The sequence below is a fragment of the Schistocerca serialis genome, chromosome 2 (genome assembly GCF_023864345.2).
Source record: "Schistocerca serialis cubense isolate TAMUIC-IGC-003099 chromosome 2, iqSchSeri2.2, whole genome shotgun sequence".
Taxonomy (NCBI): Eukaryota; Metazoa; Arthropoda; class Insecta; order Orthoptera; family Acrididae; genus Schistocerca; species Schistocerca serialis.
The window spans coordinates 198,527,696-198,553,415 of NC_064639.1; the positions used below are offsets into that span (position 1 = coordinate 198,527,696).

Below are 25,720 nucleotides of genomic sequence, written 5' to 3' on the forward strand. Positions count from 1 at the left end.
TGAATCATGAAAGAAAAACCTCAACAGTATTGCAAAAGACATGGAAGTTTGATGAGTTTTTGAGTGACAAAGAGGAGTGGTAGAATTTTTTAACCCCTGGGGTTCTAAAATTTTCTTAATATGCCATTTAAGATAGGAGACAATAGCATTTAGGACAACTGATGTTAATGAAAAGAATGTAGATGATTTTTCTTGTTAGTGAATAAGATGCAGCATTATTTGCTTTTAGGTTGATTTTGAAGTGAAAATTCATTCAAGCAACAACAATGAAAACAAATTGGAACCCTTAAAAGCTGCACAGAATCACTGTAATCGAATTAGAAGCAAAATGTTAGGAAATTAAATGACACTGTCAGGATATACAAAGATTCAACTGAAAGAGTATATATGTGAAGGGACATTTTACAAGATTACTGTCTCCATATCACAGGTCAGAAATCACTTTTTAGCTCACTTTGAATGTTATCCAGAAGTAAATAATAGCAATTGCAGTTGGCAAACACACTGACAGAGTAACTTAGCATGACACTTTTGTTGCATGCTGTGTTACAAATCGGGTTAAATGAACTGTGTACAGTTTACATACAAGTTTTCTACCATGGCTTGTATGACTTTCTTGCCATATAATTTGTAGTTTAGTAGTTGAATATAAAGAGTGGAGAGAAACAGTCTGAAAAACTTGTAAGACTGTTTAATGGTGAGCTGTGCCAAGAAATAATTGTTAAGAAAAGAAATTTCCATATGTTGCACCATTTCTGAGTTCATTAGCATTGAAATTAGCCAATCAGGCCATTGGGCTTGCAAATTCAAGCAGCCTGCCAGATACAGTCAGTCAGTTTTTCTCATAGCGTAGGTGACATTGCACAAGACTGCTCAGCCCTTGGCTTTGGTTCAATCCTTACGACCATCCCATGTTCAGTTTTTGTGTCACTCTCTTGTTCAGTTTTAGGAAGCAAAACGAAAAACATATTTGATAACTCTGTCATGGGTGGGTCTCATTATTTTGCATGTGCGAGGCCCTGATTGGCTAACTTCAGTGCTAATTAACTTGGAAATAGCGCAGTGAATCGATTTCTGTTTTTCGTTCTTTCTTTCTTTCTTTCTTTTACTTCTGAACACAGCTTACCCTGCAACACTTTACAAGCTTATGACTATTTCCATCATGTATAAATACTTGCAAAATAATGATGAGGGAGCACAGTATAGTTAAGCATGCGCCAGAGAGTCCATCAGTAAATATTGGTTGCTCCAAATATTTACTATTGTTGTTAAATGTGGTGATACAAAGTAGGATATATTGTTACCCACTACATGGAGAAGGTGCTGAGCAACACACACACACAGACACACACACACAGACACACACACACACAGACACACACACACACACACACACACACACACACACACACATTTAAAGTACATTCAAAAGTAGGCTAAGCTATCGGACAGAGTCCCCTCTCTCTCTCTCTCTCTCTCTCTCTCTCTCTCACACACACAGACACACACACACACACACACACACACACACACACACACACACACACACACACAGAGAGAGAGAGAGAGAGAGAGAGAGAGAGAGAGAGAGAGAGAGAGAGAGAGAGGGGGGGGGGGGCACAGTTCTTACGCAGTTGGCCACTGTCACAGTCACAAATGCCTGATGACTGGTGAGCACTGATCTTGGGTGGGGCAGGTAGGGAAAGTAGAAGAGGTTGGGGGAGGGGGGGGGGGGGACATGGTAAGCGCTGTTTTGCTGCGTATGGGAGAGTCCAGGGGTGTGGTGAGAATTGGATAGTAGCCTCTTATGTGCAGCATTGTGAGGCTGTGGGAGGAGGAGGGGGCAGATAAGGGGTAAGGATTATGCTAGTAAGGCAACGGGCAGCTACAAACAGGGACTGACAGTAGTTTGAGTCCAGGATGAGGGCAGTTACTGGAACAAACAATACGTTCTATACCAGGGCTGGTGACACATGTCACTTGACAGCTAGTGTGTGGTTGGCTATACTGCGATGCGAGGTTGCAATAGCTGCCACCGCACACACCGACAACTCCGAAGTATGTTTTGTAAATGTAAGCTACAATCAACATTTATACGTACATGCAACATAGTATGTTTTTCTAACAATGGAGAGAACGACAATGGAGACTAAGCATTTGATAGTATATGAAACCGGGAAATAGAAACAGCCGAAGTTAATGACAATATCTATGAATAGTCATTCCAAATTGTTACTGTAATAGCTGCATGTAAAACGTCATATAATAATGTAAACCTAAGCATACCAAATCATACACTATCCACACTCATAGAAAGAAATAAAGCAAAACATGCGTAGCCTACCCAATTGCAGAGAGAGAGAATTAATTCTGTATACATTTACATTCACTAACTTAAGATGTCAATGGCACAGTTCCATCCATTTCTCCCTCACTATCTACAGAATCTGCACCAAAACCATTGTCTTCATCATCATCATCATCAACAACAACAAGAGAAATCATTAATTGCTCATTTTCATTTATTATGCCATCTACAGTCTTCCTTCTCTTATCAGTTTTGCAACATAGTCAACTTTTTTCCTCCATGAGGTAGCATCTACAGTAGCAAGACCTTCCCGTAGCAGTCTCTCCACTTCTGTTGTAGCAAAAGCTACTTCTAATGTACGCCTTGACTTCACTCCAAACCAATTCACTTGGATTAAAATGGCAGTGATAAGGCGGTAGCCTAATTACCAAGTGACCCTGTTCGCTTGCAATTTCACCTACAACGTATTTAGGCGTCACAGGCTTATTTTGTTTCACGAGGGAGGATAATAGCAGCTTTGTCATGCTCATGTCTGCAGCAGTGTCTCTCGCCTGCAACCACCGCACCATAGTTACTTTACGGTCACTAGTGGTGGGGGTTTTGTCTTAAATCATCTCTCATTAATAAACAGTCACAACGCCCATATAGTACTAGGGACAGAAAGTTGGCTGAAACCAGACGTAAACAGTAATGAAATCCTAAACTCAGATTGGAATGTATACAGCAGAGACAGGCTGGACAGTGAAGGGGGAGACGTGTTTATAGCGATAAGAAGTGCAATAGTATCGAAGGAAATTGACGGAGATCCGAAATGTGAAATGATTTGGGTGAAGGTCACGGTTAAAGCAGACTCAGACATGGTAATTGGATGTGTCTATAGGCCCCCGGGCTCAGCAGCTGTTGTGGCTGAGCACCTGAAGGATAATTTGGAAAATATTTCGAGTAGATTTCCCCACCATGTTATAGTTCTGGGTGGAGATTTTAATTTGCCAGATATAGACTGGGAGACTCAAATGTTCATAACGGGTGGCAGGGACAAAGAATCCAGTGAAATTTTTTTAAGTGCTTTATCTGAAAACTACCTTGAGCAGTTAAACAGAGAACCGACTCGTGGCGATAACATATTAGACCTTCTGGTGACAAACAGACCCGAACTATTTGAAACAGTTAATGCAGAACAGGGAATCAGCGATCATAAAGCGGTTACTGCATCGATGATTTCAGCCGTAAATAGAAATATTAAGAAAGGTAGGAAGATTTTTCTGTTTAGCAAAAGTGACAAAAAGCAGATTACAGAGCACCTGACAGCTCAACACAAAAGTTTTGTCTCAAGTACAGATAGTGTTGAGGATCAGTGGACAAAGTTCAAAACCATCGTACAATATGCGTTAGATGAGTATGTGCCAAGCAAGATCGTAAGAGATGGAAAAGAGCCACCGTGGTACAACAACCGAGTTAGGAAACTGCTGTGGAAGCAAAGGGAACTTCACAGTAAACATAAACATAGCCAAAGCCTTGCAGACAAACAAAAATTACGCGAAGCGAAATGGAGTGTGAGGAGGGCTATGCGAGAGGCGTTCAATGAATTCGAAAGTAAAGTTCTATGTACTGACTTGGCAGAAAATCCTAAGAAATTTTGGTCTTATGTCAAAGCAGTAGGTGGATCAAAACAAAATGTCCAGACATTCTGCGACCGAAATGGTACTGAAACAGAGGATGACACACTAAAGGCCGAAATACTAAATGTATTTTTCCAAAGCTGTTTCACAGAGGAAGACTGCACTGTAGTTCCTTCTCTAGATTGTCGCACAGATGACAAAATGGTAGATATCGAAATAGACGACAGAGGTATAGAGAAACAATTAAAATCGCTCAAAAGAGGAAAGGCCGCTGGACCTGATGGGATGCCAGTTCGATTTTACACAGAGTACGTGAAGGAACTTGCCCCCCTTCATGCAGCGGTGTACCGTAGGTCTCTAGAAGAGCGTATTGTTCCAAAGGATTGGAAAAGGGCACAGGTCATCCCCGTTTTCAAGAAGGGACATCGATCAGTTGTAGAATTTTGGAACACGTATTATGTTAGAGTATAATGACTTTTCTGGAGACTAGAAATCTACTCTGTAGGAATCAGCATGGGTTTCGAAAAAGACGGTCGTGTGAAACCCAGCTCGTGCTATTCGTCCACGAGACTTAGAGGGCCATAGACACGGGTTCACAGGTAGATGCCGTGTTTCTTGACTTCCGCAAGGCGTTCGATACAGTTCCCCACAGTCGTTTAATGAACAAAGTGAGAGCATATGGACTATCAGACCAATTGTGTGATTGGTTTGAGGAGTTCCTAGATAACAGAACGCAGCATGTCATTCTCAATGGAGAGAAGTCTTCCAAAGTAAGAGTGATTTCAGGTGTGCCGCAGGGGAGTGTCATAGGACCGTTGCTATTCACAATATACATAAATGACCTGGTGGATGACATCGGAAGTTCACTGAGGCTTTTTGCAGATGATGCTGTGGTGTATCGAGAGGTTGTAACAATTGAAAATTATACTGAAATGCAGGAGGATCTGCAGCGAATTGATGCATGGTGCAGGGAATGACAATTGAATCTCAGTGTAGACAAGTGTAATGTGCTGCGAATACATAGAAAGATAGATCCCTTATCATTTAGCTACAAAATAGCAGGTCAGCAACTGGAAGCAGTTAATTCCATAAATTATCTGGGAGTATGCATTAGGAGTGATTTAAAATGGAATGATCATATAAAGTTGATCGTCGGTAAAGCTGATGCCAGACTGAGATTCATTGGAAGAATCCTAAGGAAATGCAATCCGAAAACAAAGGAAGTAGGTTACAGTACGCTTGTTCGCCCACTGCTTGAATACTGCTCAGTAGTGTGGGATCCATACCAGACAGGGTTGATAGAAGAGATAGAGAAGATCCAACGGAGAGCAGCGCGCTTCATTACTGGATCATTTAGTAATCGCGAAAGCGTTACGGAGATGATAGATGAACTCCAGTGGAAGACTCTGCGGGAAAGACGCTCAGTAGCTCGGTACGGGCTTTTGTTAAAGTTTCGAGAACATACCTTCACCGAAGAGTCAAGCAGTATATTGCTCCCTCCTACGTATATCTCGCGAAGAGACCATGAGGATAAAATCAGAGAGATTAGAACCCACACAGAAGCATACCGACAATCCTTCTTTCCACGAACAATATGAGACTGGAATAGAAGGGAGATCGATAGAGGTACTCAGGGTACCCTCCGCCACACACCGTCAGGTGGCTTGCGGAGTATGGATGTAGATGTAGATGTAGAATCATGGAATGGTACGATGCGTTGTCGATCAGAAACACTGTCGGAACACTAAACTGGGGGAACAAATTTTTAAACCACTGTAGAAATTGTGGGTGGTTCCTATCCTTATGATAGTCACCAGTTTTTTTCGATCAAAAAACTAAAAGTCCTTGAGGCACAAAGCCATTGGGAAGGTCCTGCATGGGCCACAATTAATCGGGATCCTCTTCCTGCTGGCTGATGACTGCTGCTATTCAGAATATCATCTGTCCAGCGTTTCTCAACTAATTCTCCAGTGTTGACCCAAGTTTTGTCTAAACATATGACTGAGTGTGTCCTTTCTTACAATTTTGTGTAAGAAAATGGTACGAGCTGCACCGACATGAGCTTTTTCAAGTAACAGTTTTCATCCACCTAACTTTTTAAAACGGAAGCCCATACTTTTTAATATCATCTTAAGTGACGTTTCTCACCCCCCTGAGAAAAGTTCACTTTTTTAAAGAAATTAGCAACTTCGCTATTGTGAGGTATTCTTTCCTTTTATAGTATCTGTATATGTGTTGAGGAATTGCATTGGATTGGAAAGAATCAATATCTGTAACAGGACGAGGCTAATTTTTTTCTTGCCCAGAGTTCTTAAAAACACACTGTTTCTCACACAGGGTCTTTCGTCCACACTGTTTACCTCACTGTCTTCTAAGTCTTGAAGTAGCAGCCCATTCCTTATAACTGTTCTTTCACTGAGTTTTAGAGTTTTCGAGATACGCTCTAAAACTTCATCAGCAGGAATCGACGCATGCCCATGAACAGAAACAAATTCTTTTTCTTGCTGGTAAATCTCACGCTTCCTCCGTAGCAATTCCAAAGCCTGACTATTTAATGGCACTCCACGACTCAACGGATTATCGCTTGGTGAACGACATTGTTTAACAAACAAAAACTGAAGTCGAGGCAGTAACACAACACAACAGCAGGCATTCGCGCACTCACATACAATGTTCACACTGAAGCCGGCAATGTGGTAGCATCGATGCCCGAACTGGCTTTTGTTCAGTGCTGTTATTGGTTCAGAAGATGCAGCGCCTACTATCCCTCACTTGTTTGTTAGTTATACTACCAACTCTACTTCACTTGTGGAGTCACCTTATAGTGACATGTTTCAGTGCCTTGGGTATAGAAAGTGTTTCCATCTGCTCAGTCCTGAAAAGCAGGTATTGTTGCGAAGAATCCAAATGACACAGGCTGTGTCAAGCACACCATGTTGGATGGCATGCTCATCGGCTGAGTGGGTCAACGGTCTCTCAGCCACAGTTTTACAGTGGCCATTTATGTGGACAGACAGCTAATTAGCAGTTGGACACAGCTAAACTATGACCAAGTGAGAGCTGAACACTCAGGTGATGAGCATACCACCCAACACAGTGTGGTTGATTGCTTCAAAGCCTGTGTAATCTGGATTATTCCCACGAACACCGGCTTTTCTGAATTAAGCGAGTAAAAACTCTTTCTGCACTGTATCATTCATTCCACCTTTCCCGGTGCCCGTTCCAGCCTCATAGATGCCTGCTATCTCCCCCTCACCTCCCACCTGCACGCCCACCAGCCCAATGCTCACAGCTTCCTGATGCTACACTTAGCAGCCTACCACCCAGTCCTCACCGCATCCCTGCACTCTCCCACAGCCACAACACCACCACCTTCCCCCACCCATACCCTGCTATCAATCCTCCTCCCTGCCCCAGGCCCCTTCTGTACCCTCCACTATCCAACATAGCCAAGATACTGCAGTCGGGCTTTCATGCCCAGAGACAATAGTGGCGTGTGTGTGTGTGTGTGTGTGTGTGTGTGTGTGTGTGTGTGTGTGTGTTGTTTCTACGGCTGAGGAAAGACTTTGTTTACCCTTAGATGTACTTTAACTGTACCTGGCTGCCACTCAGTGCCTCCTATATGTGGTAAGTAGTAATCTATCCTACTTCATACTGCTGTTATTCCATCCTGGATTTTCCCTTATTTGATTTTTAGTTGTTAACTTGAGTTTCTTGTGCTTGTGCATAAGTTGCAGCGGTGGCTTGTGACCAAGGAAGATGGTGCACTTTGCTCGCCAAGAAAAACATTAACAACAGATAGAAAATCAGTGCATTGCACATGTTTTTGTAACCCATAATATAAACAGGCTGCTTGTTCATATTACTGCAGCATCTGCTAGTAATAACACCAAAACATGTTCCCCAAATAAATTATTACTTTGCAGAATAAAAGAAATTAAGATGAATTGCAATTCTGTTCACGCAAAAAGTAATAGGCCTCCCTTACTAACCTTTTCCAGCAGCAGTGATGTAAATCTCTTTCGAGTCCATCTCTGTCATTTTATGGGGTTTTCTATCATTTGCACATAAATTCGATTTTTATTTTCTTCATGTTTGCAAAGTTTTCAGTCACTCTTTGACTGACGTCAGGAATTCCTAATACAAAATCTCTTTCGATAGAGAGCACTGCAAGTGCTGATATTGTTCTTTGTTCCATAGCATTAATTAAGAAGCTTTTGATACGTTTCAGTGATGGATAACAATGTTCTGCTCCTGATGTGGTCATTTTAACTGTAGTTATAGCTTTCAAGAGTTTCAAAGATTCTCCCAACGTATCATGAAGGTTATTATCTGTTATGTAATCTGGCAAGCTCAAAGCTCCACTCATACTTTTGTACTCCTCTCTTCCATAAATAACAAAGAGCTCTGTTCAAAGTTTGTTAGCTCCCAAAAAATAATAGCATTCAACAGCAGCTCTAAAGAAGTTTCTGGAAAACTGGAAGACTAAGTAGTGGATTTCTCTGGTAGAAAGAGAGGGGCTGCAACTAGTTGTCCAGTGAATTTGAATCTTTCGTTCACCTTTTAACTTACATTGCATACTTCTTTTGTGTTCCACAGCAGATTACACATCACTCCTCCATTTTCAATTCTTCCTCTTTTATGATATTCATCCAAATCTGTTGTATTTTCAGCTGCGCCTCCCGTAATATTTGTAATTTCATGCTCAAAAGCTGTCAGCTGATGTTGTGCATAAGATGAGTCAATATCATGTTTCTGTAGCTGTGTGTACAATATATCCACATAGATCATAATGTTATGAAAAAAGTGAGAGACAGAAAATGGACCTCTTATCCTTCAAAATCGTAACTAAGCTGCAGGCTTATAGGACTGTATTTTCATTACACAGTTTTTCCCTGTTGGTCATATTATTCAAGTTCTCGAAAATACCTTCCCAATATTCAAAAAGAGTATTGACACTCCTTCACTGGAAACTCCAATAAGTAGACACTAAATGTGGTGAACATTTTCACACTATTTCATTAAGGACTCTTGTTCTTTGTGGAAATGCTGAAAAGGAGCTGAAAAGTCCCTGAAATTTGGTGAAAAATCAGATTCAACTGGTGACTAATAATGAATGTATGAAACATTGTAAAATGTTTCCTTAGCAAGAGCCTGTACCCTGCGTGGCAAATCGCTCATGATTGCTGCATCATCGTATGTTTGTGCTATTAGTATGTATGGACAATTCTCTAAATGGCAATTTATCTGTTCTGTGATGTACATTGCCAAATATTGGGCATCATACTTTTCTGATGCTGTGATACCCCAAAATCTTTTAACAGGTATTCCGTTAATGATATGTACCTATATACTATAACCACCTACAAAATGCAGGCTACACCACTGGTTTTGTCAGCTATTATTAACAAAAACTCTGCACCTGTCTTTACTTTCTAATGTCTTCTGGGGAGACTTCACACCCATTGAAGGTCATTCTGGGTGGCTTTAGAGGTTGCTTTGGAAACTGTTGCTTTTTCTACATGTGATTTTAATGCAAAGTCTAATTCTACAGTAGAATTAATCAAGGCATGAAAAATGTTGGTATTGGAACATGATTCCGTCTCGTGTCATCTGAGGGTCAAGTTCCAACACACCACAGAAACGAATACAGGTCATAATTATATTTAGTATGTACCTGTTATGGATGACTTTTTGGTTGTTTAGTGGCATGGGCTTTCTGTACCCATTGCCTAATTGGGTAGCCTAGTTAAATTTCCTAGACATTCAAAATGTTGTTCATGTGGATTGAAGAAAGTTCGTGTTTACTAATTTTGTCACAGAGGTGTTGAATGTCACAGACTCCATGTTTAGTCAAAAGCTCCCCTAGTAATAAACAAGAAAAACAATGAGTTGTTTTCCAAATCGCAACCACACAGGCATTCTTGCTTATTGTACAGTTTGGAGTTAAACTTTCTACCAAATTGGCAACTTTTCATTTGAAATGTCTGCGAAATTGTTTAAGTACCTAGCCTCTTCATTTATAATCTTTCTTCAAAATTGTGTAAATTGATGGGTTCAGAGAGCAAGGAAATTATGTGTTTCACTGTTTCATATATTCACTTCTTGTCTCAAAATTCTCTATAGCCACGCTAAAATAATGAACACAAGGAACAGGAGATAGTTATTTCGCTCGCAGTTACATGTGATCTGGTAATGAGGTGCAAGAGTCCTGCTTTGTTCAAAGATGTGAAATCTTCAGTTCTCTTCAGAAGGAAGGTGGAGGGTGGGCCACTAATAGCGTCTGCTCTGCCGGGCCGTAGGTACCGGCTGTGTTACAAAGTTTTGGCAGTGTTTCTTTATTTGTTGTGCTAAAAGGAGGGAGGTTTATTTTATATCTTATAATGAAGAATTTATTTTGAGGGGTTAAACGGAACCGCCCTGGCATTCACTTTACGACTAAGGGAAACCTCAAAAGACCTCTATTGGAGCTGCTGATGTTGCCGCCGTTGCTTGCTGCCTCTGCATCACACATTGCAGCCGCAAACTGCTCCATCAGTCGCACCATGCTAGTAGGTACCAGCTCTGGATGTGACTCTCCATCTCGCGTCCGCATGCCCCGTCGTCCTCGCTGTGTGGCCAGGAGGCATTGTCTCGTCCGTGTATCGGGGGCGAATGCTGCTCAGTGCACTCCCACCTTCCTCCTCTATTCCTAGTTGGCTTGCTTGGGGTGTTTATATGCACAAGGCCTGTATATGAGAACTGTCTTGATAAACTTTGCTCCCACACAACCAAGACACCCAGGTCGCCATTTACAGGCCCAGTGCAGCCCACGTTGCTGTCAACACATTTTTGTCCTATTCAGCTACTTTTGGTACTTAGAGCCCGAGCATTTCAAAGAGGTTAATGGCACGCAACTTCTTCACTTATGTATAAAATTGAAAAAGCAAACACAACTTAACGATTATTCGTGGGGGTAGCGCAAACCTGCAAACCTATGTAGGAGCTGCCCCTGATAAGTTAAATGTTAAAAATCTTGAAACAACATTGGAAATATCTGGATGCAAAATACATAAAATAAGGGAAGGGCGGCCTCTTGCATGTAGCAAATTGATGCATGGCACACAGGAACAGAACAGTTAACCCTAGCTTTCGAGCTCTTGCTCTTCTTCTATTGAGAGTACACACATTCACACAGACACCCAAATAGTATGTGTGTATTCCTATTAGAAAAAGAGCAAGAGCTTGAAAGTGACTGTTAACTGTTGTCTGTTGTGTGTTGCTTAATGTGAAAAAAAAACATGCACCACGGTTAGAAGTCCACATTAAACAATAGGTCCCCCTATAACTAGCTATGATAATCAGTCTGAACCCAAAAAGCATTCTGCATTCAATAGGATCACAGCTAATAAAATACTATTGTGGTCAAACCGGCTTTCGGGTGGTGTTACATTTCCAAAGATTCCACATGATCACAGGTGTTTGGAACATCTGCTTGTTATAATCACAGAGAGACACAACAAAAAGACTGTTATAAATAAAGCTTTTGGCCCTTAGGGCATTGTCAAAAACACACACACACACACACGCGCACGCGCGCGCGCACCTGCAGACTTAGGCAAGTGTGTGTGTGTGTGTGTGTGTGTGTGTGTCTCTGTGTGTGTGTCTGTCTGTCCGTCGTTTATTTTTGACAATATCCTTACGGGCTGAAAGCTTTATTTGTAACAGTCTTTTTGTTGTGCCTATCTGCGACTCACCATCTATGCTATATGGTGAGTAGCAACTTTCCTTTTCATAATATTTCACATTCGTTCCTGGATTTTCCATAGTTTGTTTCTTACAGTGGTAATACTGCAACTTCGAAAGGTGGATTTGAGATACCTAAAGTACAATTTGCATCTATTTATCTATTTCATAATTTACCAAGAGCTTCTTTAAATGTCACTCTGATGTGAGAGCCCCTTGTCTGCATTGTTCCTTTACACCGTTCTTTCTTGGACCACAGGAGAAAAAAATATTTTTATAAAACAATTTCAGTTATGGTGTTACTGACTTGCTGAACTAACAGGGCTGGGACTAATTAAGATTTGTTTACAGTTTAGATAATGAAAACTGTCTATCTTTGGCCCACTGATCAGTATTCTCAATCATTTAGTATTGTAAAGTATTAGAGACAATTCAGATTGCTGTGTGTGATAGTAGTTTTTATTTCAAGGAAAAACTAGAGTCAGAAATATTCCAAAAAATTTTATTATATCTGTAGAGCCTGTTGTTTCACTAAAAAAATACATAATTATCTTTGATAAAATATACGTAATTACTGTTTACTATCATTCCACATGTTTTTCTTATTTGTGTTTGCTAAATCTGCTGTGTTAGCTTTTTTGTGAGTTGCGTCACCATAATCTTTTGGTGAATATAGTATATGCTTTAATGTTTTAAATCAATTAATTTTTTCAGCATACAATAGCTGATGTGTGGGTGGTAAGAGCATCAGAATTGGGAATGACAGAAAACACAATCCACACTCGGACTCATCTTGGCCACATATTGAAGCCTGGAGATTCTGTTCTTGGGTACTTATTAATTTACACAAATTATTTTATATAAAAAAAATTGTGTTTCGGCTATTTAAATGGAATACTTTGAATCCTAGTTTTAGTTGCATTTATTTTCTCCTCATTTCTGAAAATAATTCCTAGCCAATTTGTGAGGTCATTCTTTCACCTTCTAGCTATTTCCGCCCATGAATATCCATGGTAAATCATCCTTGTGTAATTTACTTCGTTAATTTGGCAAGAACTGAAACCAGATATAGAATGTTAATTGCAACTAATATTTTTGAAATTAAGTGGTATAACACAGCAATCAGTTGTCCTTTTCTTGCAGGTTTTATTCAGCAAATCTAGATTTCGGCTGGTGCCTAGCCACTATCTGTGTACCATTTCATAGTATCAGTGTATGTTCTAGTACGTCAGTCCCCTGTTGTTCGGGCTTCTGTCACAGTAACTTCGAGACTACTGTATAATGAAGTTAGGTTTCGTTATCGATGTGTTCTTCGCAAAGCCTACCTTCATGATACAGTAGTCGTGAAAGAACTGTGAAAGAAGTCTGACCAATAGGGGACTGACATACTTGAACAAGCATTGATACTATGAAATGGTGCGCTGATAATGGCTAGGCATTAGCTGAAATCTAGATTTGCCGAATAAAACTTCCAAGAAAAGGATGACTGATTGCTGAGCTCTATCATTTGAAAGTCATAAAACAGTTGTTGAATGGACCCACATTCATAATGGCAGGTAACCTGATCAATTGTTATAGCTTCCAAAGTTTTTTTAATGTATAAGAGTCATTGAAAGTTTTGAAAAGATGATGCACATTCCTCCAGAAAGTTAGTCTTCTTCTTCTTCTTCTTCTTCTTCTTGGTTGGCTCTACAGTCCTTTAAGAACCTTGGCCTCATGTATCACCTGCCTTCATTCTTCTCTGTTTGTCACATTCCTTCTCCAATTTCTTATTCCCATCTCCTTCAGATCTTCTTCCATATCATCCAGCCATTCTGAGTCTACCTCATCTCCTTCTCCCGTCAGGTTTTCCTTTAAAAACTTTCTTGACACTCCGAGTTTCTGGCATTCTCTGTATATGTCCTGCCCATCTTATTCTTCCCTGCTTAATTTTAACAACAATATCCATCTGTCCAAAAAGTGTTTGTAGTTCTACATTTGTTCTTACTCTCCAGCCATCTTCCTGTCTCACTGCTCCAAAAATCCTTCTCAGTATCTTTCTTTCGCTTCTCAATGACCAGTTCTCCTCCTTTAATGTCAATACCCAGCCTTCTGATCCATATATTACTATAGGTCTTAATATGGTCATGTATATTTTGATTTTTGTATTCCTACTAACATTCCTGGAATTAAAAACGTTCTGCAAGGCAAAATAGCGAGTTAGTATCGCCAGTGATACTGTCTCAGAAAATTTCTAAAATTTATTTCTTATGTTACAAAGTGTATGAATTGGGTTTAGACATTTCCTCATTCATAAACTATCATCAATTTATTCCTTGCATTTTTTTTTTATTACATTTCCAGGTACACACTTGCAGACAGTAATGTAAATGATCCAAATTTAGAGAAATTGGATGCTACAAAGATACCAGATATCATTCTTGTGAAAAAATATTACGGTGATAGGAGTAGTCGCAAACGTTTGCGTAACTGGAAACTTAAACATCTTGCTGAAGAAAGCACTCATATCAACACTGAAGCCAAGTGAGTATTCTAAATTTAGAATTTTTTTTTACTATTTTTAGAAGCAATGCTATATTTTGTGTGTATATACTGTTACTGAAAACAGAAGTTTCACACTCGCCATATGTGTGTTCCATTTACAGCAGGGTTGCTAACTGTCCTATATTTTAATGGATTTCCCATATTTGGTGGTAAAAACATTGTTCATATAGACCTTGTGTGGGACACTAAAAACCTATATTTTACCACTGATTTATCCTGTTTGTGTAAATCAAAGAGTACATCAGTGTTAGGGTTGTGTGTCACTGACCAGCATATTAAAGTATGAATTCATGTTACAGTATGGTATGGTATAGCACATTACTTATTTGATATCAATATAATAGAAGGAAACATTCCACGTGGGAAAAATTATATATAAAATCAAAGATGAGGTGACTTACCGAACGAAAGCGCTGGCAGGTCGATAGACACACAAACATACACACAAAATTCAAGCTTTCGCAACAAACTGTTGCCTCATCAGGAAAGAGGGAAGGAGAGGGGAAGACGAAAGGAAGTGGGTTTTAAGGGAGAGGGTAAGGAGTCATTCCAATCCCGGGAGCGGAAAGACTTACCTTAGGGGGAAAAAAGGACAGGTATACACTCGCACACACGCACATATCCATCCACACATACAGACACAAGCAGACATATTTAAAGACAAAGAGTTTGGGCAGAGATGTCAGTCGAGGCAGAAGTGTAGAGGCAAAGAAGTTGTTGAAAGACAGGTGAGGTATGAGTGGCGGCAACTTGAAATTAGCGGAGATTGAGGCCTGGTGGATGACGAGAAGAGAGGATATACTGAAGGGCAAGTTCCCATCTCCGGAGTTCGGATAGGTTGGTGTTGGTGGGAAGTATCCAGATAACCCGGACGGTGTAACACTGTGCCAAGATGTGCTGGCTGTGCACCAAGGCATGTTTAGCCACAGGGTGATCCTCATTACCAACAAACACTGTCTGCCTGTGTCCATTCATGCGAATGGACAGTTTGTTGCTGGTCATTCCCACATAGAATGCATCACAGTGTAGGCAGGTCAGTTGGTAAATCACGTGGGTGCTTTCACACGTGGCTCTGCCTTTGATCGTGTACACCTTCCGGGTTACAGGACTGGAGTAGGTGGTGGTGGGAGGGTGCATGGGACAGGTTTTGCATCGGGGGCGGTTACAAGGATAGGAGCCAGAGGGTAGGGAAGGTGGTTTGGGGATTTCATAGGGATGAACTAACAGGTTACGAAGGTTAGGTGGACGGCGGAAAGACACTCTTGGCGGAGTGGGGAGGATTTCATGAAGGATGGATCTCATTTCAGGGCAGGATTTGAGGAAGTCGTATCCCTGCTGGAGAGCCACATTCAGAGTCTGGTCCAGTCCCGGAAAGTATCCTGTCACAAGTGGGGCACTTTTGTGGTTCTTCTGTGGGGGATTCTGGGTTTGAGGGGACGAGGAAGTGGCTCTGGTTATTTGCTTCTGTACCAGGTCGGGAGGGTAGTTGCGGGATGCGAAAGCTGTTTTCAGGTTGTTGGTGTACTGATTCAGGGATTCCGGACTGGAGCAGATTCGTTTGCCACGAAGACCTAGGCTGTAGGGAAGGGACCGTTTGATGTGGAATGGGTGGCAGCTGTCATAATGGAGGTACTGTTGCTTGTTGGTGGGTTTGATGTGGACGGACGTGTGAAGTTGGCCATTGGACAGGTGGAGGTCAACGTCAAGGAAAGTGGCATGGGATTTGGAATAGGACCAGGTGAATCTGATGGAACCAAAGGAGTTGAGGTTGGAGAGGAAATTCTGGAGTTCTTCTTCACTGTGAGTCCAGATCATAAAGATGTCATCAATAAATCTGTACCAAACTTTGGGTTGGCAGACTTGGGTAACCAAGAAGGCTTCCTCTAAGTGACCCATGAATAGGTTGGCATACGAGGGGGCCATCCTGGTACCCATGGCTGTTCCCTTTAATTGTTGGTATGTCTGGCCTTCAAAAGTGAAGAAGTTGTGGGTCAGGATGAAGCTGGCTAAGGTAATGAGGAAAGAGGTTTTAGGTAGGGTGGTAGGTGATCGGCGTGAAAGGAAATGCTCCATCGCAGCGAGGCCCTTGACGTGCGGAATATTTGTGTATAAGGACGTGGCATCAATGGTTACAAGGATGGTTTCCGGGGGTAACAGATTGGGTAAGGATTCCAGGCGTTCAAGAAAGTGGTTGGTGTCTTTGATGAAGGATGGGAGACTGCATGTAATGGGTTGAAGGTGTTGATCTACGTAGGCAGAGATACGTTCTGTGGGGGCTTGGTAACCAGCTACAATGGGGCGGCCGGGGTGATCGGGTTTGTGGATTTTAGGAAGAAGGTAGAAGGTAGGGGTGCGGGGTGTCGGTGGGGTCAGGAGGTTGATGGAGTCGGGTGAAAGGTTTTGCAGGGGGCCTAAGGTTCTGAGGATTCCTTGAAGCTCCGCCTGGACATCGGGAATGGGGTTACCTTGCCAAACTTTGTATGTGGTGTTGTCTGAAAGCTGACGCAGTCCCTCAGCCACATACTCCCGACGATCAAGTACCACGGTTGTGGAACCCTTGTCCGCCGGAAGAATGACGATGGATCGGTCAGCCTTCAGATCACGGATAGCCTGGGCTTCAGCAGTGGTGATGTTGGGTGTAGGATTAAGGTTTTTTAAGAAGGATTGAGATGCAAGGCTGGAAGTCAGAAATTCCTGGAAGGTTTGGAGAGGGTGATTTTGAGGAAGAGGAGGTGGGTCCCGCTGTGACGGAGGACGGAACTGTTCCAGGCAGGGTTCAATTTGGATGGTGTCTTGAGAAGTCGGATCATTAGGAGTAGGAGTAGGATTAGGATCATTTTTCTTCGTGGCAAAGTGATACTTCCAGCAGAGAGTACGGGTGTAGGACAGTAAATCTTTGACGAGGGCTGTTTGGTTGAATCTGGGAGTGGGGCTGAAGGTGAGGCCTTTGGATAGGACAGAGGTTTCAGATTGGGAGAGAGGTTTGGAGGAAAGGTTAACTACTGAATTAGGGTGTTGTGCTTCCAGATTGTGTTTATCAGAATTTTGAGGTTTTGGAGGGAGTGGAGCTGGAGTGGGAGATTGAGTAGATGGGAGAGACTGGGTTTGTGTGCAATGAGAGGAGGTGGAGGTTTGCTGGAAAGGTTGTGAAGGGTGAGTGAGTTGCCTTTCCGGAGGTGGGAAACCAGGAGATTGGATAGTTTTTTGAGGTGGAGGGTGGCATGCTGTTCTAATTTACGGTTGGCCTGTAGGAGGAGGCTCTGAACAGCCGGTGTGGATGTGGGAGAGGAAAGATTAAGGACTTTTATTAAGGATAGGAGTTGACGGGTGTGTTCATTGGCTGAGTTGATGTGTAGGTGGAGGATTAGGTGGGTGAGGGCAATGGATTGTTCAGTTTGGAACTGGTATAGGGACTGATGGAAGGAAGGGTTGCAGCCAGAGATGGGAACTTTAAGTGTGAGGCCTTTGGGGGTGATGCCAAATGTCAGGCAAGCCTGAGAAAATAGAATATGAGAGCGTAATCTGGCTAGGGCGAAGGCATGTTTGCGGAGGGAATGTAAATAAAACTTAATGGGGTCGTTGTGGGGGTGTTGTGAGGGTGACATGGTATTAGAAGGTGGAAAGTGTAACATGAGGTGAAATGAAAATGAAAATAAAAATATATGGGGAGAGATAAAGGTGAACCGGAAAGTAACTGGAGATCTGGAATGAAAAAAGGCGAAAAGGTGTTGGTTACAGCTGGGCTATGTTGGACTTGGGTTGGTAGACAACGATGTGCATAAAGGTTAGGTGGTTGTGTTGCCGCCATCTCTGGCTGCAACTCTTCCTTCCATCAGTCCCTATAAAGTTCCCATCTCTGGCTGCAACCCTTCCTTCCATCAGTCCCTATAAAGTTCCCATCTCTGGCTGCAACCCTTCCTTCCATCAGTCCCTATAAAGTTCCCATCTCTGGCTGCAACCCTTCCTTCCATCAGTCCCTATAAAGTTCCCATCTCTGGCTGCAACCCTTCCTTCCATCAGTCCCTATAAAGTTCCCATCTCTGGCTGCAACCCTTCCTTCCATCACTCCCTATAAAGTTCCCATCTCTGGCTGCAACCCTTCCTTCCATCAGTCCCTATAAAGTTCCCATCTCTGGCTGCAACCCTTCCTTCCATCAGTCCCTATAAAGTTCCCATCTCTGGCTGCAACCCTTAATCTTTCCTCTCCCACATCCACACCGGCTGTTCAGAACATCCTCCTACAGGCCAACCGTAAATTAGAACAGCATGCCACCCTCCACCTCAAAAAACTATCCAATCTCCTGGTTTCCCACCTCCGGAAAGGCAACTCACTCACCCTTCACAACCTTTCCAGCAAACCTCCACCTCCACTCATTGCACACAAACCCAGTCTCTCCCATCTACTCAATCTCCCACTTCCAGCTCCACTCCCTCCAAAACCTCAAAATTCCGATCAACACAATCTGGAAGCACAACACCCAATTCAGTAGTTAACCTTCCCTCCAAACCTCTCTCCCAATCTGAAACCTCTGTCCTATCCAAAGGCCTCACCTTCAGCCCCACTCCCAGATTCAACCAAACAGCCCTCGTCAAAGATTTACTGTCCTACACCCGTACTCTCTGCTGGAAGTATCACTTTACCACGAAGAAAAATGATCCTAATCCTACTCCTACTCCTAATGATCCGACTTCTCAAGACACCATCCAAATTGAACCCTGCCTGGAACAGTTCCGTCCTCCGTCACAGCGGGACCCACCTCCTCTTCCTCAAAATCACCCTCTCCAAACCTTCCAGGAATTTCTGACTTCCAGCCTTGCATCTCAATCCTTCTTAAAAAACCTTAATCCTACACCCAACATCACCACTGCTGAAGCCCAGGCTATCCGTGATCTGAAGGCTGACCGATCCATCGTCATTCTTCCGGCGGACAAGGGTTCCACAACCGTGGTACTTGATCGTCGGGAGTATGTGGCTGAGGGACTGCGTCAGCTTTCAGACAACACCACATACAAAGTTTGGCAAGGTAACCCCATTCCCGATGTCCAGGCGGAGCTTCAAGGAATCCTCAGAACCTTAGGCCCCCTGCAAAACCTTTCACATGACTCCATCAACCTCCTGACCCCACCGACACCCCGCACCCCTACCTTCTACCTTCTTCCTAAAATCCACAAACCCAATCATCCCGGCCGCCCCATTGTAGCTGGTTACCAAGCCCCCACAGAACGTATCTCTGCCTATGTAGATCAACACCTTCAACCCATTACATGCAGTCTCCCATCCTTCATCAAAGACACCAACCACTTTCTTGAACGCCTGGAATCCTTACCCAATCTGTTACCCCCGGAAACCATCCTTGTAACCATTGATGCCACGTCCTTATACACAAATATTCCGCACGTCCAGGGCCTCGCTGCGATGGAGCATTTCCTTTCACGCCGATCACCTACCACCCTACCTAAAACCTCTTTCCTCATTACCTTAGCCAGCTTCATCCTGACCCACAACTTCTTCACTTTTGAAGGCCAGACATACCAACAATTAAAGGGAACAGCCATGGGTACCAGGATGGCCCCCTCGTATGCCAACCTATTCATGGGTCGCTTAGAGGAAGCCTTCTTGGTTACCCAAGTCTGCCAACCCAAAGTTTGGTACAGATTTATTGATGACATCTTTATGATCTGGACTCACAGTGAAGAAGAACTCCAGAATTTCCTCTCCAACCTCAACTCCTTTGGTTCCATCAGATTCACCTGGTCCTATTCCAAATCAAATGCCACTTTCCTTGACGTTGACCTCCACCTGTCCAATGGCCAACTTCACACGTCCGTCCACATCAAACCCACCAACAAGCAACAGTACCTCCATTATGACAGCTGCCACCCATTCCACATCAAACAATCCCTTCCCTACAGCCTAGGTCTTCTTGGCAAACGAATCTGCTCCAGTCCGGAATCCCTGAATCAGTACACCAACAACCTGAAAACAGCTTTCGCATCCCGCAACTACCCTCCCGACCTGGTACAGAAGCAAATAACCAGAGCCACTTCCTCGTCCCCTCAAACCCAGAATCCCCCACAGAAGAACCACAAAAGTGCCCCACTTGTGACAGGATACTTTCCGGGACTGGACCAGACTCTGAATGTGGCTCTCCAGCAGGGATACGACTTCCTCAAATCCTGCCCTGAAATGAGATCCATCCTTCATGAAATCCTCCCCACTCCGCCAAGAGTGTCTTTCCGCCGTCCACCTAACCTTCGTAACCTGTTAGTTCATCCCTATGAAATCCCCAAACCACCTTCCCTACCCTCTGGCTCCTATCCTTGTAACCGCCCCCGATGCAAAACCTGTCCCATGCACCCTCCCACCACCACCTACTCCAGTCCTGTAACCCGGAAGGTGTACACGATCAAAGGCAGAGCCACGTGTGAAAGCACCCACGTGATTTACCAACTGACCTGCCTACACTGTGATGCATTCTATGTGGGAATGACCAGCAACAAACTGTCCATTCGCATGAATGGACACAGGCAGACAGTGTTTGTTGGTAATGAGGATCACCCTGTGGCTAAACATGCCTTGGTGCACAGCCAGCACATCTTGGCACAGTGTTACACCGTCCGGGTTATCTGGATACTTCCCACCAACACCAACCTATCCGAACTCCGGAGATGGGAACTTGCCCTTCAGTATATCCTCTCTTCTCGTCATCCACCAGGCCTCAATCTCCGCTAATTTCAAGTTGCCGCCACTCATACCTCACCTGTCTTTCAACAACTTCTTTGCCTCTACACTTCTGCCTCGACTGACATCTCTGCCCAAACTCTTTGTCTTTAAATATGTCTGCTTGTGTCTGTATGTGTGGATGGATATGTGCGTGTGTGCGAGTGTATACCTGTCCTTTTTTCCCCCTAAGGTAAGTCTTTCCGCTCCCGGGATTGGAATGACTCCTTACCCTCTCCCTTAAAACCCACTTCCTTTCGTCTTCCCCTCTCCTTCCCTCTTTCCTGATGAGGCAACAGTTTGTTGCGAAAGCTTGAATTTTGTGTGTATGTTTGTGTTTGTTTGTGTGTCTATCGGCCTGCCAGGGCTTTCGTTCGGTAAGTCACCTCATCTTTGATTTTATATATAACATTACTTATTTGCTATTAGATAATGCACTTGTCTGAATTTGCCTCTGTCAATTATCGAAGTAACTTGAGTATTATACATAGACATTATGCATCAGTAGACTACTGTCAGTACACAACAGTAGTTGTTTCTTGTACAGTTATGGTTCACATCAAAATAGTATGTCTAATTCACCTCCTAAGTGAGTTAATCATCTGTGTATTTCTTTATAATATGCATAGATTTAAAAAAAGAAGAAGAAGAAGTAGTACTTACCAAGCAATGGCATGGATGACACATAAAAGGTGTGGAAATGCACAAGCTTTCTGAGCCAGTGGCCCCTTCTGGCAGAAGGGTGAAATGGAAGGGAAGGAGGATGAAGGAAAAGGACTGGTGGGATTTTGGAAACAGAAAAGTCACCTAGAATCCTTGGTCATGAGACACTTATCAGATGGTTGAGAAGGAATTCAGCCAAGAGGATGAGCCAATGGCTCCTAAAGCTTGTGCATTTCCACACCTTTTATTTTTTCCTGCCACCGCCTGCTGAGTAAATTTTTGATCTATCCATATTATATTGTCAAGCATTGAATATTTTCACCAATATATATGTTTATTAATTTTCCCATCTTTCTAAATAAAGTATTTTACCATAACCTCATTAATATAACTTTTATGGTTACTACATTGTGCATGTCCTTCTCCTAATAAAATTGCAGCTGATCAGTTTATCTGTAGCGACAAGCAATTTCTTGTTGAATATGCTGAGGATCTTACAAATGGTATCATAGATGGCACTATACTTCCAGAACTAGTGTAATTCATTCCTATGCATAGGTTTAACAGTATTAGAAAAAGGATAGATTGCTACACACAGTAAAGATGATGTGTTGAGTTGCAGATAGGCACTTCAAAAAAACTGTTACACATTAGCCTTCAGCAAAAATCTTCTTTGGAAAAGAAAGCACACACGCACTCACAAAGCAAGTACATCTCAAAACACACACAACCGCTACCACTGACAGCTCCGATCGGAATGTGACTGTCATGTGAATAGCAATCTGGAGTGGGACGGGGGTAGGTGCAATGTAGGGAGGTGGGTTGGGGGAGAGGGGGAGTGAGAACAGAAAAGGAGAGAGCAGGGAAGGGGAAAGTATGGGTGGGTACATTGGCAGAGAGTGGCACACAGAGGTTTCCTCTTCCCTGGTCCTATCCGTTTCCACTCCCCATCTGTTCAGTGGGAAGTCAGTGATGTCTTTTATTCCAGTGACCACTACCCCCTCCACATTCACCTACTAGATGGAGCATTACCTGAAGAGAAGCCACCACAAAGGATGGTCAGCAGGGCTAACTGGACACTTTCCAGCCAGCTGGCTGTGTTTGAACACAGCACACAGCATCCAGGAATGGGTGGACCACATCACACCCATGATTCATCATGCTTCTAACTTACCCATCTCAAAGTTCTCAGTTCATCTTAGGAGGCAATCTGTTCCTTGATGGACCAATTAGTGCCATTCAGCAACCCAGCTCAAGCATGTGGTTTGTCAGTGGACCCAACGGTAGAGAAGCTCACAGCATTTCGGGTCACAAGAGCCAAGGCTCGACACATAGTTAAGGAGATCAACAAAAGGTTATGGCAAGTGTTCCTTGACACCATAAACTGTTCCATTAGTTCAGCAATAGTATGGGAAGCCATCAGGAGAATTTCTGGTAAACACAATCATTTGCCAATAGCAGCAGTGCTGAAATGGGTGTTTCTCCAAACAATACACAGAGACTACATCGCACAGATGCTGGCAGCGCATTTTGCAAACGCTACTGCCAGTGCCAGCCAGCATTCAGCATTTTGCTGGTACTATGCAACTACAGAGAGAGGCAAGTTAACTTCAGATCCCAGAATTCTGAGCCCTACAACTGCCATTTCTCCATGTGGAAGCTGGAATCAGCACTGTCTGAGACATACAATGCTGCACCCGATCACAATCAGATCCGGTACTGCTTGCTTGAACATTTGTCAGGAGTGTCAAAGAAAATCCTCCTCCGAATGTTTCAATCTTACATAGTCTACAAGTAACTTCCCTACTTGTGGAGAGTGGCAATTCTGAGACCTCTCCTCAAACCAGGGAAAGACTGCACCTGTCCCAGTAGTTCCGGAACATTGCCATAATGAACTGTGTAGGGTAGGCTCAGGAGTGAATTGTTAACCATTGTCTCATCTGGTTGTTAGAGACCAGGCAACTCCGTAGCTGCTCTAAGTGTAGGTTCTAGATTTCGGTCCACTGTTGACCACCTGGTCCTATCAGTGGTGGCTATTCAGCAGGCTTTCCTGTGTAAACATCACTGTCTCACTATATTGTTTGATATCAGCAAGTTGATGGCAGTACCTGGAGACACAGTATTCTCAAGCAACTTAATGGGTCTTTCATGGCCACCTTCCCATCTTCAAATGGTCCTTCCTGTTTACGCGCTAGTTTAGGTCCCAAGTTGGTGATGTGCTGTCAGATCATTTTGAGCAAGAAAATGGTGTTCCTCAGGGCAGCACTTCAAGTGTTACGCTCTTTGCCATAGCCATAAACAGTATCATGATTACAGTCAGGACTCCGGTTCAGTGCTCCTTATTTGTGGTTGATTTTGCTGTTTTCCATTCCTCCTCCAGTGTTAAAATAGCACCCATCAGCTGTAAGTTACAATGCAGAGATTAGAGTATTGGGCTACAAAGACAGGTTTTCGGCTTTCTGCAGAGAAGTGTGTGTGTGTTAATTTTAATTGTTATAGTCATACTTTTAATTTACCTGACTCACATATGAGGGACATCATTCTACATTTTAAAAACTGAGTGAGGTTTCTGGATCTCATTTTTTACTCTAAACTGTCTTGGTTACTACACCTGAGAGACCTGAAAGCCACATCTCTGAAGGCACTGAATATTATCAAGTGCCGTAGCCACAGGTCTTGGGGAATAGACATGGCGCGTCTGCTCCAGTTTTACTGGGCTTTTGTGCATTCACAGCTAGACAGTGGCTTCATAGAGATGGATCAGCGAGCCCATATTACCTGAATATTATTGACACTACCCACCACGTGGGGATGTTCGTAAACCCTCATCACCAGTTTTGTAATAGTCTCGTCGCTATGGTTGTAAAGGCCAAGTTGCCACTGTTGTTATGGTAGGCCGCATTTGAGAGTTCGTGAAATGGCTTCTGGTGCAGTATGTTGCTAAGACGATTTCTCCCTGCCACTATTACACAGCTATGTCGCAGGGTCGGGTAACCCAGTCTCTGTGCTGAGGCTGGGGAACCACCACTCACCATCCAGCAGCAACTCCTCATGGTGCGTCAGGCATACAAGTTCCTCACAGCTACAACTTCACCAGCGTACCATGTTGCTGGTCAACCACCTCTGGAATGCTTTTTTCCCGATCATCCACAGGCAACAATGCCATTTTGGATCCGCATGCATAGGCAGGAATCACTTGGTGTGGAGCATGTACATCCCAGAACCCAGGGTTTTAACCATCTGCTACCGTGGTGGCAGCAGAGGCCCAGGGTGATTTAAGATTTAGTTCAGTACAGGAGAGATTACACTCCTGCATGTGTTTTTAATACTTTTTATCTTCCATTTTAAATGAGCACCACAATTCTACAGCTGTGGATGGGTCAAAACAGGGAGACTCCATTGGTTGCTCTGTTGTTTTCCCAGATCATATACTCAAAGTCCGACTGCCTCAAGGCTTATCTGTATTCGATGCAGAACTGTATGCAATCTTGCAGGCACTGGAGCAGATGAAACGTTCTTATAGTGCTAACTTCCTTATCTATTTTGACTCTGAGTGCCCTTCACTCCCAGCAACATTTGTACCCAGCAGATAAAGTAGTCTAGAATGTCTAGGGCACCCTTCTCCAACAACAACATCTAGGAAGGAAATGTGTTTCTGCTAGGTACCAGGGCACATGGGGATTGCAAGGAACGAAAGGGCAGATGTAGCAGCTGAGGAGCTGTTGTGTAGCGGTGTAGTGGGCTATCCTCCTGCATGCTATCACCTCGCTGTTGAGGTACAGTGACATAGTCATGCGTCGATCGGAGACGAGCAGCTAGAAGTGACTGATAATGAGTTGCATCTAGTAAAACCCATTACGCAGCAGTGGTGTACTTCCTTTCAGCCACAAAGTAAGGATGAGGTCTTCTTTACTTGTTTTCGCATAGACCACGGCCTTATGATGCATTCCTTCTTGCTCTGGTGAGAGGATCCTCCAATGTGTGGTCTTGTGGCTTACAAATCAGTGTGCACCACATTTTATTTGACTGTGTTTTATTTTCTGACCAGAGGACAGCTTCAGATTTGCCGGGAGACCTACCCTCTGTTTTAGGTGATTTCAAAACAAATGTGGTTAGTGTTTTACAGTTTTGTGATGTGGC

The 25,720-nt window shown here is 43.2% G+C and overlaps 1 protein-coding gene across 1 annotated transcript in view; it reads left to right on the forward strand.

Annotated features, from left to right (window-relative positions):
- LOC126456935 (60S ribosomal export protein NMD3) overlaps window positions 1–25,720 on the forward strand; it is a 99,153-nt gene that overhangs the window by 71,661 nt on the left and 1,772 nt on the right. Inside the window, exons 9-10 of the mRNA XM_050092871.1 lie at window positions 12,367–12,482; window positions 13,996–14,175. Coding sequence (XP_049948828.1) covers window positions 12,367–12,482; window positions 13,996–14,175 — 296 coding nt within the window. The remainder of the gene's footprint in view (window positions 1–12,366; window positions 12,483–13,995; window positions 14,176–25,720) is intronic.